This window comes from Canis aureus, chromosome 6, assembly GCF_053574225.1.
Source record: "Canis aureus isolate CA01 chromosome 6, VMU_Caureus_v.1.0, whole genome shotgun sequence".
Lineage (NCBI taxonomy): Eukaryota > Metazoa > Chordata > Mammalia > Carnivora > Canidae > Canis > Canis aureus.
Genome location: NC_135616.1, coordinates 64,175,066 through 64,189,311, shown reverse-complemented (window position 1 = coordinate 64,189,311; position 14,246 = coordinate 64,175,066). Strand labels below are relative to the sequence as shown.

The window sequence follows — 14,246 nt, the reverse complement described above, 5'->3', positions numbered from 1 at the left end:
TGCAGGGTGGGGAGAGAGAGAGGGTTCCAGACGCAACATCTTGCACCAGCTCCAACAGAACATGGTTATGAGTGACAAGACTGTGGAATAGTCCTAGGGGCAGGAGGAGACTGTGGGCAGAAGCGCAGTGAAGCTTGAAAGAGATTCAGCACAAACCCAGGGCAGCGCTCCCCCCAGGACAAGAGGGAACAGCACATTCACCAATAATCATGATTTCCCAGGTCTTGAGTTGGGTGGTTCATACGTGTTTGCTTTATTATTATGCCTTACATCTTACTCATAGAACCAAATAATCTTTTGGATGCATTGGCAAGAAAAAAAAAATACTCGGCTAAGTGTAATAAAGAGATTCCCAAGCAAAGATGGGAAGGCGACAGAGAGTGAAGATCAAGGTGACAGCTAACAAAGAGGGTTTACTTTTTTTTCTTTTTCAGGACAATGCAGTGGGGTCCTACAGCCCCTATGACACCTCCCTGTGTGGAGGACCGGCTGAGCAGCCAGGAGCTGCTGCAAGCTTTTCTCAGGTGTAAGTTAGAGGAGTCACAGCCTGATGCCCCCCGCGGGGTGGGGGTGGCTCTCCAGAGCCCCAGACAGGAGATATAATTGGTCAGCGGAGGCCTAGGAGGGAAAGAGGTTGTTGGCCCTCTCTACCTCGTGGAGGCCGTGCGGTGCAGGGGTGAAGGGCACAGGTACCCCAGGGCTGGTTCTCCCCAGCTTCACTGTATAATGGTGGCAAGAACGTTGCCTGCTTCCAGACTGTTGTAAGGAATAAATGGAATAATTCACATAAAGCTCGGAGTTCGGTTGCTTGGCACCAATATTTAGCACTACTATGACTGTTATTTGCTGTACTACTGTTGGGGCTGGCTGGCGGCTGAGCAGAGAAGGGCTTTCATCCCCCACGTGCTGCCTGTCTCCTCAGAGAACCATGCCCACATGGTTTCCGGGAAGACGGCAGGGCTGGTTCTGCAGACTGACGCCACCTGGGGATGCTCTGTGTTTATAATCGAAAGGCTAAAACCATGAAGGACTTTGTGCTCCTGGAAATTGGTGTTGCCTGTTGGTGGCAGCGTCATTGTCATTGTCATTCTCATTGCCATCCTCATCCTCACTGCTGCTGCCCACTGACTACCTGTTATAGGCCACTTTACCTGCATTACCTCTCACCCCCGCAAGCACCATGTGAGCTGGGGCCTCACTTCCGTGCTGCCATAGGTTTTCCATTGCGATTCTCTTGTCCTGACCTCACCACCTCACATTACCTCACATTACGTGACCCTGAGCTTCTGGGGGCTGACACCCTGTCTTATGGAGCACTGGACCTCTGTTGCCTGACATTATAAAATACACGGATTTACCAAGGAATGTGTACGAGGTAAGTACTCAACACTTCTTTACAGACGATAAGGAGCCTGAGGCTCAGAAATGATGTCTAACTCACCTAGGATCACACAACTGCCAAGTGTTTGGCTGGGATTGGATCCCTATCTACCTGATTCCAAAGCCTTTGCTGTAGCCAGCTTCCCAGATGGCCCCCAGTGATTCTCGCTTCTTGGCCCTCACCCTCCTTTGCCCTCTAACATCCAATGGAGCTGAGTTGGATCGCCAATAGGATATTATGGATATAAGGGGATGTGGCATCTGAGGCTAAGTCATAAAAGACATTGGTCCTCCCTATTACTTTCTCTTGGATCACTATGTTCTCTGGGGAAGCCAGCTGCCATGTCCTGACAAGACTCAGACGATGTTATGGAGAGCTTCATGTGGCAAAGAATGGAGGCCTCCTGCCAACAAGTGATGCTACCTTGTCAGACCCTTAAGTCATCTTAGAAGTAGAGGCCCTCAGCGCCAGTCAAGCTTTCAGATGATGGCAGTGCTGGCCAACATCTTGACCACAACCCCTTGAGAGCCTCTCATCCCGAACCACCCAGCTAAGCCACTTTTGGATTCCTGAGCCCCCAAACCAGGAGATAATAAGTGATATTATTTTAAGGCACTGCATTTTAGAGTAATTTGGTATTTGACAATGGATAACCAATGTACTTTGCCTCTACAACAGTCTGCCACCCACATCTGCAATTTGGTTCAGGGCCTCGGCCAGATAAAAAGAACAGTTTATCAAGGCGAGTACAGGACTGTGTTTCCACGGAGTTAGTGGCTGGTGCTGGGTGAGGGCACCGGGGGCAAACCCAGAAGCAGAGAGGTCTAGATTCCCTTCCAGGCTATTTCTGAGCCTCAGTGAGCTTTGCCTCCTGCACACCTACTTGACCGGCCCTGGCCAGCCCTGGCCACGTGTGCAGGAAGGGAGGAGAACTCAGGTCTGCTTCAATATTCCTATTTGGTTCCCTGCTACCTTCTCTTAAGACCTTTCCCCACAACAGATTTTAGTGACTCCATGACTAGAAAAGCCTAAGACTCTTTGAAAAGGATGATGTGATTTCTCAGAAGCCAGGGTTATACCCTGGCAAGAAGAGAGGGGTGGCATTATATGTAGGAAAATGACACGGTCTCACATGGCATAAGGACATCAGACCATGAAAACTCCAGCTTCACCTGCAGAGAGGCCCATTACGCCAGTATTTCCTGCCCTGGGGTCATTTCAAGTCCAACTACAGGGGATGATCATATCTCCCATGGGATTCTGTTTGGATGCCACTGTGTTTTTTGCTTTTTAAGATTTTATTTATTCCTTCATGAGAGACACACAGAGAGGCAGAGACATAGGCAGAGTGAGAAGTAGGCTCCCTGCCGGCAGCCTGATGCGGGACTCGATCCCAGGACCCCGGGATCACAACCTGAGCCAAAGGCAGATGTTCAACCACTGAGCCACCCAGGCATCCCAGATGCCACTGTTTTATGAGGTACTTGGACTCCCAACCCTTTAATCTGTGCAAGTGGTTCTCACTGGCAGTGGGGGAGGGGGGGCAGGGGAGGTGATTGGCAGTGTCCAGAGATATTTTAGGTTGTCATGTGGTGGTGGTGGTGGGAGGGGGGATACCAGCATCTGATGGGTGCACAGAACCGTCCTCTACAACAAAAAATTATGTGGCCCAGCACATCGGCAGTGGCATTGTTGAGAAGCCTCCCTCTCAGGAGCTGGCCAAATGCCAACCAATTCCCTGCAATTCCCAAAGCCTCATCTCCCTAGACTGTGAGAAGCAAAGAAGTTGCTCGCCTGCTGCAGGGCTGGATGGGGGCACAAGTCCCCAGGGGCCTGGGCAGCTGGGGGCTCTATTATTAGTCCTGAGCCACCCTGGGAACGCATGGCTTCTCCTGCCTGAGAAACTAAAGCAAGGGGACTTTTTTATCAGCAATTCTTCTAAATAAAGATCTATGATATTTGCAGGGCTTTCAGTTTTTAAAGCTAGTGGTGTATATTTGGAGTTTAGGAGGGGGGGGGGGCTGGTTGGAAAAAGCACAGGAGCCTGTGGAGTCAGAGCCAGTCATGTTTCTCCCTTTTGGTAATAGGGAAAATAAGTTATCCTTCTATGGAAACCTTCCCTAAATTTGTGCTTTGAGCTGTTCTTTGAGCTGGGGAGGACCGATTTGTGCCAAATTGCCCTCACTCTTTCTTTGGGTATCAACCAAGTACACAAAGCCAGAGCCGTTAATAGCAAAGAGCGTGGTCTGTAACTCAGGAACTGAGCAAGGTCACAGCGGGTCCCACACAGATAGTGAGCCCACGATTTAGGATTTGTTAGTATAATGCTGAGCAAAAGAGCTTGTCAACCGGAATTATGCAAATTATTATGAATACTTTCACAGGCCAGCATGCCCCGGGTCCAGCCTCCCCTTGGAGAGCCCAGCAGGCTCATTTCCACATGGTGCTTTGAGCCTTATGTTAATAAAATGCGTGCCCTCAGTGGCTTGAGGCTCCGGGATGAGCCTGAAGTTCTTGATCTGAGTCTCTTCTCGAGGGGAACTCTGAGTCCTGAGGTTTGGGAGCCCTTCCCAAGCTCGCAGAGGTGTCAGCGGCTGGCTCTGCACCTGCATTGGCACCCCTGCCCTGACTGGGCCCATCCCCCTTACCTCACAGGCAAACAGCTTGAACTGCAGCCCCAGGATCTTGTAGTCTATCAGCTGGTTCCCTCGAAGCTGAGTCAAGGCCTCTTTGAGGTCTTTAATGGCCGCGTCATATCTGCAGGACAGAGGGATATGAGAACACAGGCCAGGGCACAGAGAGCAAATACAGGGTGGAATGTACGTCCGCGTCCCTTCCCTGCCCCATCTCGCTGGGACAAGAGGCCTCTCCAGTGCCTTTTGGCTTGCTCTAGCTCTTTGCCAAGCCTGAGCCCCAGTACTCCATGTGAGCAGTGCCCCGGAGTGGGGTGTGCATCCCACACCCTTGGGGACGACTGCCAGACTCAGGCAATCATGGGTATTTTCTTCTTTCTGGGCTGCCTCCAACTCCTACCTCTCTGACAGGCGGCTTGTCACTTCCCAGTAGAACCCTCGTCCTCTCCTGAGGGCTCCCAGCAGAGCCGGCACCTGCTGCCCCTAAGTCCCTGTGCAGCTGATTTGGAGCTCACTCCCCACTCCCCACCATCCATCAGGCCAGCCTGACACAGCTCCTGGGACCCCTTCCACTGCCAGTGACATCATCCTCCTTCCCCGGAGTCTTCTCCTTGGCCTTCTTTTGAGTTCAACTTAGCTCTTGGTGTTGTGGCCTTCTTAGCCTCCTCTTCCACCCTCTCCCTCCACACACTTTGGAAAACAGAAGAAAGAAACCACCAATTAAGCCAGATGGCATTTCTAACACTGCTCCCAGCACTGCCCTTTTGCTTTGTTGGATTGGCACTGTGCTGGCTGGCTCAAGGTGTACAGGGCTGCTGTCACTGGATTCGTGACAAGACAATGGGGCCGGCCACGTCAATAGTGCCCACCAGGACGTGGGCAGGACGTGGATCAGGTCTCCTTGGCCTGCCCTTGACCTCCACAGAGGCCCTGGTGAGAGCCACTGCTAGGCTATAGCAGGTAGAAGGCATGAAAAACAAGCTGCTCCCATCTCCTTAGCTCCCTGGCCTGGCAGGGACAAATTTTGCTGTCTGGTTGTGGTTCCATCTGGGCAACCGAAACGAAGGTGGTGAGGCCTAGAGCTGCCACACGCAGCTTCCCTTGGAGGCAAGCCTGGAATTTGGACACGGACTGGTGGTGCATGGATGGGGGGCTGAGAGAATGGGACCAGATCCATCAGCTCTGCTCTTAACCAGGAGACCCTGGCAAAGTACTTTTCTGGCCTCAGGTTCCACATCAATAACATGAGTGTATCAAGTACAAGGGGCATATGAGAGGAGGAGGTTGCTAGAATGTCCCAGATCTAATTTCTGGACTCAAAACCCCTTGGATCTGAGTTCTAGCTCTGCCACTTACGATCTGGTGACAGAGAGAAAGTTATTTAATTTGTCTGAGTTCGTTTCCTCATCTTTACAATTAGAGACTAATAGTAGCACGTGCCTCCCGGGGCTATTGTAAGAGCAAAGTGAGGTGAAGCACCCAGGTGCTCAGGACTGTGCTTGGCACACACAGTAATTTACTGTTGTTGCTGATTATTATTATTATAGCTCTGAAATTCTGGCAATTAAATTCATACACCAATCATTTATTACATGCTTAACACTCTACAGTGAATTAGGTATTATCTGTAGATAAAACCCAGTTGTGGCAGCTGGAAATGTGGTCTCAATGGGCTGACCAGGAGGGTGGGCTGGTCCAGGGTGACTGGGGCAGAAGCTAGATATTTTGTTTCCATTTCATTTTTTTAAAGATTTTATTTATTTATTCATGAGAGACAGAGAGAGAGAGAGAGGCAGAGACACAGGAGGAGGGAGAAGCAGGCTGTATGCAAGGAGCCCGATGTGGGACTTGATCCCGGGTCTCCAGGATCAGGGTCTGGGCCCAAGGCAGGTGCTCAACCGCTGAGCCACCCAGGCGTCCCTCTGTCACCATTTCTTTGAAGTAACTCCCACAGCAGCAGTGGCTCTAGGAGCAATGGGAGAGGCTGGATCTGAAACAGGAGAGTAGCTCTCTCTAGCACATCCCAGTTGTTAATACAGAGGATTGTAAAACCTGCTGGGGGCGCTTGGGCAGCTCAGTGGGTTCAGTGGCTGCCTTCGGCTCAGGTCATGATCCGGAGGTCCAGGCCCACATCCCCACATCCGGCTCCCTGCTCATCGCTCCCTGCTCATCGGGGAGCCTGCTTCTCCTGCTCCCTCTGCTGTTCCTATCACTTGTGCTCTCTGGTTCCCTCTCTCTGTCAAACACCTAAATAAAATCTTAAAAAAAAATAAAAATAAAAAACACCCTAAAAGCACACAGGCCACTCCTTAAGAAGCAAGTAGCATGTTAAGTAGGTTACGTGTTCAGGGATCCCTGGGTGGCTCAGCGGTTTAGGGCCTGCCTTTGGCCCAGGGTGCGAAACTGGAGACCCGGGATCCAGTCCCACGTCAGGCTCCCTGCATGGAGCCTGCTTCTCCCTCCTCCTGTGTCTCTGCCCCTCTCTCTGAGTCTTTCATAAATAAATAAATAAATCTTAAAAAGAAAAAAAAGTAGGTTACATGTTCTCACAGACATTGCCTAGCAGGGGAGAGAGGAGGCCTGCCTGCTTCTTCTCTCCAAGCGGGGAGACTGGGTGGCTGGCTGGGATTCACAGAGCCGGGAAGGAGGGGCAGGTGGAGATGCAGGTGAGCCCGCCTCGGGCAGCTGCAGTTTCCACCGTGTTCCACCGCCTGTCTGTGAGGTAGGTCCTCAGCTGCCACGTGTGTGGGCGCGGTCAGCATCCACCCTCGCGTGTGCCCTCCTCCCTGGCGAGCAGGTGAATTTTATTTTTTAAAGATTTTACTTATTTATCCATGAGACAGAAGAGAGAGAGGCAGAGACACAGGCAGAGAGAGAAGCAGGCTCCATGCAGGGAGCCCGACGTGGGACTCCACCCCAGGACCCCAGGATCACGTCCTGGGCAGAAGGCAGGTGCCAAACCGCTGAGCCCCCCAGGTGCCCCGAGCAGGTGAATGTTAGCTGTGAAGTAACCCTGCCTGTGTCCACCTGGTTCTGAGCGAGCCCAACAGAATCCGCAGGATTCTCTCCTCTGCCGGGCTCTAAAGATCGGGGCCACTGGGAGAGAAGGAGGGAGAAGAAAGCCAACAGAGTATCCAAAGTGCTTGCTTTGTGTTAAAAAACGGGGTGAGTGGGCAGCTCGGCCCAGGGCGTGATCCTGGAGTCCCGGGATCGAGTCCCACATCAGGCTCCCTGCGTGGAGCCTGCTCCTCCCTCTGCCTGTGTCTCTGCCTCTCTCTCTCTCATGAATAAATACATAAAATCTAAAAATAAAGGCAGGTGGGAGGGACCCCTGCTGAACGGCTGGCGTAAATGACTGGCTGCGCGCCCACTTGTTCCCTGGAGCTGCCCCCGGGGCACGGGCTTTGATGCCCACAGCTCGGCTGGGCGCACGGGCTCCGCAGGCCTCGGGCTGAGAGCACCCTCGGGGGGTGCTCTCTTCACTCCCCCCATCCCACCGTGCACCCTGTCCCAGGGCCCCTGGCCGCCCTGCACCCGGAGCCCAGCCCCCCCCCCCCCCCCAGCTCCAGCCACCACCAGTGGCTTTGCACCGGTGGGAGCCCGAGGGCGTCTCCTGCTCACCCTTGTGGACGCTGCGGGTCCTGATTATTCCTGCGAGCGGAGGGCGTGGCGGGCTGGCCCGGGGGCCTGGGGCCGGTGCCCCCTCGCGTTCCCGAAGAGGCCCGTGGGCCCCTCCATCTCCGGGGCCTGCCCCTCCAATCCCAGCGCCGAGGTCCTAAGCCCAGGACCCGAGCCGCCCCTTGGAGCTCCCTCCCCTTTCAGGGGACCCGCCCCCAGACCGCTGAGAGTGCCCCCCTCCCTCCCCGGGTCAGCACCCAGGCCCCACCTGCCTTCCCAGGAGGGCGCCCCAACCTCGTCCTGTGGAACCTCAGCGACCGGAGGGCCGCAGGACCACATGCGAAAGTGGGGGAAGCAGGAAGAACGCGCATCCTCTTATCACCCCTAAAACAAGCCCCACTGTAATCTGGGGGGATTCCCAGCCGGCTCACCACGAAGTCCTCTTCCTACATCCCCGTGGCACTTGTTTCAAAATACTCTCTTCTAAGCACTTGCCCCTTTCTGCCTTGATTATACTTACTAGGGTTCACGTCCCGTTTCCCCCCTTTTACCTTGTAAGTTCCTTAAAGCAGAGGGTATATCTGCTTGCTTTTACTGTGTTTAATTGATTCTATAAGCATTTATTTTTTTTAAGATTTGATTTATTTATTTATTCATGAGAGACACAGAGAGATGGTGGGCGGGGGGGAGACACAGGCAGAGGGAGAAGCAGGCTCCATGCAGGGAGCCTGTCGTGGGACTCGATCCCGGGTCTCCAGCATCACGCCCTGGGTCAAAGGCTGCGCTAAACCGCCGAGCCCCCGGGCTGCCCTCAATAAGCATTTATTAACTACCAGAATAGACATGGAAATACAAGAGTGAATAAAGAAAAATTTCTTCTCTCAGGAAACTCACCAAGTAGTGGAGGAGACAATTATACAAGCCAACATCGGTCACAGAATAGACAGATGTTATTTTAAAAGGCACAGAAGAGGGCAGCCCAGGATCGAGTCCCACGTCAGGCTCCCTGCATGGGGCCTGCTTCTCCCTCTGCCTGTGTCTCTGCCCCTCTCTCTCTCTCTGTGTCTCTCATGAATAAATATGGGGCCTGCTTCTCCCTCTGCCTGTGTCTCTGCCCCTCTCTCTCTCTCTGTGTCTCTCATGAATAAATAAATGAAATCTCAAAACAAAACAAAACAAGAAAGGGCACAGAAGAGAGCCAGCCGCCTTAGGGCAAATTATTATTATCAACTGGAAGTTCATAAGCAGATCACATTTATTTTCTTAAAGATCACTCTGGAATAAGATAAGACTAGGGCCTGGGAAAGCAACTTGGAAGTGATTTCAATAGTCCTGGTGAAAATGAGAGTGTAAACCTTATAGTGCTGGTGGAGAAAAATGGGTCTGGGATTTAAGATTTTGACAAGGTTTGGGAAAAGAGACACTCTGGGTTGATCCCGGGTAGAGATTTAGCAGCTGGCTGGCTACAGGTGGAGGTCAATGCTATGGAAGAGGGTGAGATCCCTCAGGGTTCAATCATGGAATTTCAGGGGATAATGAACCCCCTGAAACTGTACACAGAAGTATGTGCTTGTGTGTGCGTTTCTGGAAAGACAGCCCATACGTTTTGCCATTAAACCACCACCTTGGGGCGCCTGGGTGTCTCAGTCCGTAAGCAACTGACTCTTGGTTTTGGCTCGGGTCATGATCTCAGGGTTGGGAGATGGAGCCCAGAGTTGAGCTCTACCCTCAGTGGGGAGTCTGCCTGAGGTTCGCTCCACCCCACCTCCCCCAACTCTCTTTAACTCGCTCTAAAATAAATAAGATAAATCTAAAAAGAATACTCAACCACTGCTCTTGTAATAAAAGGGGAAAAGGTCAAGAGCAGAGCCTTGGGAAGTGGGGACACCAACGCATATGGGTGAGCAAAAAAAAAGGAGGTGGCTCAGAGTGCAGACTAGTGCCTCATTTACAGTATTTCCTCAATAGATAGTTGCAGACTCGAAGATGAACTGTGGGAGATTTTTCTCTCGAATTTAACTATTATCAACCACAGACTAATTAAGCCTCCTTTTTAGATCTTTCTAAGATCTGTCTGCTTTGCTCAGAATCTGAGCCTTTCGGGTTCTGGGACTTCTGGGTATTTTTGTGTAGAAATTTCTTCTGGGAGCCTTCCTTCTTAGTTGTTTTCCCTCATTATAGGCTGTGAGAGCTGGTTAAAGGATGGCCTTAGAGTTTGCCATTTGAGATTTAGGATCAGCTGGAGGATTTGTGCTCTTATTTCATCCATCTGGAGAATTCAGGGATGAGGTAAGGGGGAAGAAGAACTTTAAGAAGGGAGACAGAGGCAGGATGCCGCCAGAAGGTAAATGCTTGTGGGTCTCTTCCCTCTGCCCCAGGCTTTCTCTCCCTAGATAGCCTCTGTGTCTGCGGCCCGGGGGTGGGGGTGGAGGGTTGGGGGTGGGGGGGCTGTTCTTTGGGAAGACTTCTCTCCTGCTTTTCCTCATTCAGGTGATTGCATCTACATCTTGCAAGTCCTCTGAGCTTCCTGTGGTTGCCCCTAGCAACAGTGGAGCACTGCAGCTCTCCCGGCTGCTTCTGACCCAACCCTGGAATCCAGGCATTTCAAGACTGCACTGGATGAGAGCCCTGTCCCTCCCCAGTGCCCGGATGTTCTCTGCCATCCATCAACGCCCTGCCTCACCTGCTGCCCATGCTCACACACAAGTGTGTACACATGTGTGTTCACACACATACACACACTGCACCACCCACACGGTACCCCCACCCTCATTTTCACTGTTTGAAAGTTCTTCCTTAGGTTGAGCCAAATTCTCCTTCCCTAGAACTTGTGTCCACTAATGGAGCAATTTCTACAACGGGAAGTTTGCCATCCTCTAAAAGATTTTAAATTGGTGCTTAGAAGAGTTTTCCTTTGTTATTTGTAGGTCTCTTTGGGGGGTAATGGGGAGCAAGGAGTGGGAATTAACTTTCATTTTCTATTTCTTTGGTTTTATACTAATGGTTTCATGGTGACTGTAAAGATACCAGAAAATACAGGTAGGCTGAGGGAGGACAATGGAAATCCCTACAATGTCACCCCCTGGAAAGAACTGCTGGCAACGTTTGGGCCTATGGCCTTCCAGACCATTCTGCGAAACAGGAATGGGATTGTGTTATACACACTGTTTTGAAATCTGTTTTAAATTTAACACCTACTATGATTTTTTTCCATATTGATATATATGCCACTTATTTATCTGTATTACTATACCCTTATACGTATGATAGTTTATATTCTTATCTTGGTGGCTAAATTATATGTCATTGAATGGATTAAACCAGGCTTTTGAAAACAACATCTTTTAGGAATGAAGGAAGGTCTTGATGTGGTTTCATGATAATCCTCATTGTGAAATAGCTCACTACCTCCTAGTAGAAGACCATCATGGGTGTTCCCTTAATGGCTAAAATATTTCCAAGCAGCATTGCCCCAAGCTCTGACCCATCAGGAATGCTGGTGAGGTGCCACACCAGCTGTATGGTGGCTACGTAGTGCGCTGTGACACAGTTGATTTCTAACTGGGTGACAGGCCTGCCTTCCCTCCCTCCTTCCCTGGGGAGGGCCTCTGCGTCATGCTGATGTATTTCATAACTGTCCAGAGAAGGCCAGTCACACTTCCCAACAGAAGCTGGAAAGATACTTCCCAAACACCAAGCCTAGCAGCACCAAGACCATGTCCGGGCTTCTCCACAAACTTCCCCAGCTTGAGCAACACTGGAGCACTTACTTCTCCATGTGGTAATAGAGCATCCCTCTTTGGAAGTAGGCCACTGCCAAGTGCTTGTCTTTGTTAATGCTTCGGGTGAAAGCCTGTGGAGAGAAGAAGGGCCTAGCTGTGGTCAAGGGGCCAGGCAGTGGGGAAGGTGAGATGAGCCCAGAGGGAGAGGCAAGACCGTTTAGGAGCATAGTCGCTATCTTGATGGTGAAAGAGACTTAGACGTCAGACACCTCTGTAAAATGGAAATGTTAATATCTACCTCTCAAGATAGGTGACTGGATTAAAATCATAAAAGTAACAAAACGTGAGTATTGAGTAAATAAATATTATGCAATTAAAATAATAAGAATGCATATAAAATGCCAAGAGTAGGGATGATGCAGGAAACCAAAGAAAGGCACAGTGAATGAGGGCCAGAAGCCGAAGAATGTGAGGACTACTCTAGCACAGTGCGAGGGAGGCCTGGCAGTGAGCAAGCGGGAGGTGATGGCCACCCAGGGCCGTTCCAGCTTCGTCCAGCAGCCCCTGCTGGCATAGCTGTGCCGACTGGCTGCCGCACTGGCCCATCTCTCTCCCCAGCAGTGTGCACTTTGTCTCCAGCAGCCCCCAGAATCTGGGGTGCTATTGGCCCAGCTCTGAGAGGAGGCGGGGCCTGTGGTCCTCCTCCCACCAGCCCAGCCGTGAGGCCCTCTCCTGCTCCCATCTGCCCACCCCAGGGCCCACGTGGACTCAGCAGGCCTCCTGAGTATTCCAGTAGCTTCTCTCTTCTGTCTTTGCTCACTGGCTGGTCATGGCCACGGTCAGGATGGCCGTGGGAGGAACTGGCTGTCTAAAGATTCTCGGGAGTCAGTCAGCTGTCCGCACACCCTTGCAAAGACTGGCAGTAAAAGGGGAAAATAAGAACCACTATTTACATTTACATTTAACAGTGGATGTTACCCAGCATTTAATAGTTGGTGCCTCGTTTCATCCTCTTGCTCTTTGCCCCTCTCAGGAAGCTGAGAGCCAGAAGTCTACATGACCTGCCAGAGACCAAGGTCCAGAGACAGAGCTGGGACTCTGATCCTAGATCTTCTGCTTCCAAACTCCAAACCCTCTCTGACTTAGGCTGGCCAATCCAAAAAGTGATCCCTGAGAATGCTCAACCACATACAAGAGAACAGGAGAGAAAAAAAATATTTGAAAGAAAGGCTGGGACATCCCCATAGCATGCCCTAGGCAGACATCATTAATCAATCATGGTAAGGTTCCCCTGTGCCAGCCTCAGAATCCTAAAAAAAAAAGTGCCCTGCATAACTGATCAGGGTTGTCACTTGAGAGGAAACCCCTTTTCCTCAAGTGCCTCCTCTTGATCGCTAGGGCAGACAAAGCTCACCGAGATGAAATGCCGGGAAAGCCAAAAGATGGCCTTCCTAACCCGGTGTGCAGCCTTGAGATGGACATCCTGTAGCCAGCAGGAGCTGATAGAAGAAAACATCACTAGGGGAGTCTTCACAGAGGTGTTAAAGAACCACTCCAGAATGATTTGAATGTAATAGATGGAGAGGAAAGGAGAGCATAACCCACAGCTGATGGTTCCCAGCCAGTGCCCAGCGGAACCACCTGGGGAGCTTGTAAAAAAAAAACAAAAAAAAAAACAAACCAAAAGGATGGTGGCTCAGGCCCCTCCCCAGGCCGATTCAATCAGGATCCCGGGGGGTGGGGCCTGGGCAGCTTTTGTTGCTTGAAAGCTCCCCGGAGGTTTCTAAAGCACAGCCTGGGGGAAGAACCGCTAATTCCCGGGGCGCAGGGGAGGGGAGGCCCCTGGGGGAGGCTCCTCCACTCACCTTCTCCGCCTCGGGCATGTTTCCCAGGATGGTGTGCATGCAGCCCACGTTGAAGCAAATCCTGGAGTGGGGGTCCTGGACGGCGGCGAAGGCCTCCAGGGCTCCCTTCCAGTCCTTCTTGTCGGCCGCCAGCACCCCTTCATTCCAGAGGCTGATGGCCTCCGCCAGGGACATGGTCAGGCGCCTGCCAGGGGCCCGGGAGGCCGCGGGGACCCCGGGAGAGGCCAAGCGGGTGTCTCGGTGCGCAGCGCTGCCCGCAGGCCGGCGGTCCCCGGCGTGGTGCTCAGGACGCGGCCCACCTCCCCTAACACGACTTCTCGGTGTTGCAGAGGCTCAGGAAATGTCCCCACCTTTCGAGCAACTGACTCCCGAGCCTCCCGTGAGAGAGACAAGGGACCCAGAGAGTGAGAGGGCGGGCGGGGGCGGAGTGTGGGGGAGAGGAAGTCCTGCCGTGGGTCACTTCCCCAAAATGCTTCTGCTCTGTCACCCAGCCGTCCTGTCTTCCACCCCCACTTCGGGGCAGCTTCTGCTCGGGCCTCTGCCCCCGGGCTGGGGACAGTGGTGGCAGGTGATGCACGCCACCCCCTGTTAAATGAGGATGCTGGAGGAGAGGCTGCTTCCTCCTGGTCTTCAATGAATTCCTTGCTCCCATCCCTCATAACCTCACGGACTCTCGGATATAGTCGTTTGTTCATCTTGAGCTAAAATGAGCAATTAACAAACTGCTGCGACGGGATGCTCTTGGGTGTCCACCTGGATCTGAGATAACGTTTATGTAAAACACTTCGGAAGCTCAGAGGCGACCAGTTTCCTGCAAATGTCAAAATTAGGAGCCGGATAGGCCTGGGAGTTAGGACTTCTCCTGCCCTTCTGTGAGCAACTGAAGCTAGGAAGAGCCCCTGATAGCTCATGCGTGTCCCCGTCTCCCCGATTTAAGGTTGAAGGCTCCCTTCCTCGCTGGAAAAGGAAGAGTCCGTGAAACCTCCCCACAGAGTGACTGGGAGCAGAGGGTGTCACCAATTTGACT

At 52.0% G+C, this 14,246-nt stretch overlaps 1 protein-coding gene across 1 annotated transcript in view; it reads right to left on the bottom strand.

The window, feature by feature from the left end:
- NCF2 (neutrophil cytosolic factor 2) overlaps nucleotides 1–13,638 on the bottom strand; it is a 32,001-nt gene extending 18,363 nt beyond the window's left edge. Inside the window, exons 1-3 of the mRNA XM_077901986.1 lie at nucleotides 13,220–13,638; nucleotides 11,403–11,485; nucleotides 4,030–4,138 (exon numbers count right to left, since the gene is read on the bottom strand). Coding sequence (XP_077758112.1) covers nucleotides 4,030–4,138; nucleotides 11,403–11,485; nucleotides 13,220–13,393 — 366 coding nt within the window. The 5' untranslated portion in view covers nucleotides 13,394–13,638. The remainder of the gene's footprint in view (nucleotides 1–4,029; nucleotides 4,139–11,402; nucleotides 11,486–13,219) is intronic.
- Between the last annotated feature and the right edge of the window lie 608 nt (nucleotides 13,639–14,246).